The 2811-nt window shown below is 29.3% G+C and overlaps 1 protein-coding gene across 1 annotated transcript in view; it reads left to right on the plus strand.

Annotated features, from left to right (window-relative positions):
* LOC106872901 (endophilin-A3) overlaps positions 1–2704 on the plus strand; it is a 47493-nt gene extending 44789 nt beyond the window's left edge. The window contains exon 8 of the mRNA XM_052973448.1: positions 2613–2704. Coding sequence (XP_052829408.1) covers positions 2613–2704 — 92 coding nt within the window. The remainder of the gene's footprint in view (positions 1–2612) is intronic.
* The last annotated feature ends 107 nt before the right edge of the window (positions 2705–2811 follow it).

Here is a 2811-nt window from a genome sequence, read left to right on the forward strand (position 1 = left end):
TATATATATATATATATATATATATATATATATACACACACATACTTACACACATACATCTATGCATATTTTCATACATTCTAACATATACAAAATACCTTCTGTACCATACCATCGAAAGCCATGGTATGATTCTTTGACACAAACAATCCCAGTGGCTGTCTAGCATTCTGAGAGGACATGAAGAGTGGTAAAGGTTGGTCAACCTGCTGTTTGTTTCCACTGAGTAATTCGGTCATCCACTTGGACACCTGCTTGAATCCAATGCTTGTGTTCACAAAACAGCTTTTTAGTTTTTAGTACACCTACCTCCACTCCCCAGCTTACATAGTTGGCATAGGCTTTGTAAACTCGACCCCACACCCAAAAATATTGTGCATTGAACAGATTATTGCTTTTTTTACCCTTAGAATCCTGCCCAAACATATCATTTATGTGTATATATATATATATATATAGTTCATAGGTGAGAATTAGATATTCTCCATGTAGAAGATACTTTGTAGTACTCAATAGTTTTAAACTTGAACAGGTATAAAAATAAATGTAAGGATGGCAGATCAATATATAAGTTATATTAAATACATAAAATACGAACTATGTATATATGTATACATATAAAAAGGTCCACCTCTCTATATCATTTGTAATGTGTGTGAGTCGAACCTTTTTATATATACATTTTTTTTTGTATTTCAGGTATTTAATATATTTCATATATTGACCTGTATAACTTCCTCATCCCTACATTTATTTCCATAGAAGGGAAAAAAAGGATTAAAAAATCCAGGCAGATATCAATAAAGTGCTTAGTTTTAAACGAATTTGATTAACTTTATCATACATTCAGACATTAGTAATTCCACGTCCAAGGTAATTCCTCGTGTATGACAAGTAGATCTGAATATCTGTTAGAAGAATTTTAAGAAATTCAGAGTATTAGACAACAACAATACAGATACAACAGAAACAATTGTTGGCTTTGTAAGGTGAATTCTACAATTAAAGATGTGATTTTCTCTTTCTGTATTTTTGACATATATATGTGTGTCTGTATGTGTGTGTGTGTGTGTGTGTGTGTGTGTGTGCAAGCATATGTACATATATGCACTCAGATACACACACACAGATATATATATATATATATACACACACACACATATAATTGCATATATATTTGTGTATGTATATAAGCACATACAAATATAAATTCTTGCATATTTAAGCACACAAACATACATCGGTAGACAAATACATGCATAGGTATATCATCAGATGGCATGAATGATTATTTTAAAAAATCGTTTCTTTGCCAGTTGCCATTTTAAGACTTAGATTTTTAAAAATGCTGACTTAAAGAAATGGCTACTCTCTGGATGAATAGGGAAAAGAATTACAGGAAGTGAAGCAAAGATAGAATGAGCAGTCATAAATTGGTTGTTACGATTGGTCAAAATTTTGCCAAGGAAGAACTGATGGTATTGTTATTCTAACAACAACTGTTATTGCAATTTAAATATTATACATACGTAGCCATATACAGGTGTGTGTATATGACTGTGTGGTTGGACTAAGCATGGAAAAATAGATGTAAAATGGACACATTCATGCATACATACATATATTATATATATATATATATATATATACATATATATATATATATATATGTGTATGTATATATGTACACACAACATATATTTACGTACATACATACATATATATATATTTGTGTGTATGTATCTATGTACATGCACATACAAGATTATGAATATATATATATATGTGTGTATATATATGCATATACATGTCTGTATATTTGCCAATAAATCTGTCAACAGAATCTATTTAATCATGCAGCACACATCTGATATGTTTGATTAAATACTTGTGACCAGAGCGTTTACTGACTGTGCTGATGTCGAGCTGTGCTTAAACAAGTCTTTATTCATGTACCCAATCCAAACATGCATGCATGTTAATGTGTGTTGACCTATTGGTATAAATGTGGATATAATGAACACACACACACACACATATATATATACATATATATAAATCAGAAATTGAAAAACAAAACAATAAATTGAACAATTCTAAATTCAATTCAGTTTAAAAATATTCTATACAAATAAATGACACATCTCATAAATTACAGCTGTTTCCACTTCCTATATATATATGTGTATATATATATATATATATATATATGTATATATAATGGTATGAATAATTTGTATGTCTTGTTTGTATAAGTCAAAGAGGTATGACAGAGAAACATATATACACTAAGTAAACTTATGTATATATATTATATGCATACATATGTATAGTATTTATATACACATGCATGCATGATGGCATACATCAAATTAACTGTCATAATATATATATATATATATATGTATATATACATGCATACACATATATATATATGTACTTGCATACTCAAACTCAGATATATTGATGTATATACATTTTGCGTACATACACACACATACACATATATATTTTGTTTTATTTCATTCATTGTAATTGCGATTATTATTATTATTATCATCATTATTATTATTATTGTTGTTTTTATTTTTATTGGTATAATTGCTTTAAAGGTGTAGGATTTTATAACAAGACCCCTAAAAACCAACACCTTGATACCCCGCATAAAACCTCATGTCGTATTAAGCTATCTCCTTTCATTTGAATTGATAACCCCTTGTGGTGGGTGCTGATTGAAAATGAGGATGAGGGTCCAATTCACCTTTTTTTCCCCCCTCCAAAAGTGCCCCAAGTTTGACTCATTGACTAATT

The sequence above is a fragment of the Octopus bimaculoides genome, chromosome 15 (assembly GCF_001194135.2).
Source record: "Octopus bimaculoides isolate UCB-OBI-ISO-001 chromosome 15, ASM119413v2, whole genome shotgun sequence".
NCBI lineage: Eukaryota > Metazoa > Mollusca > Cephalopoda > Octopoda > Octopodidae > Octopus > Octopus bimaculoides.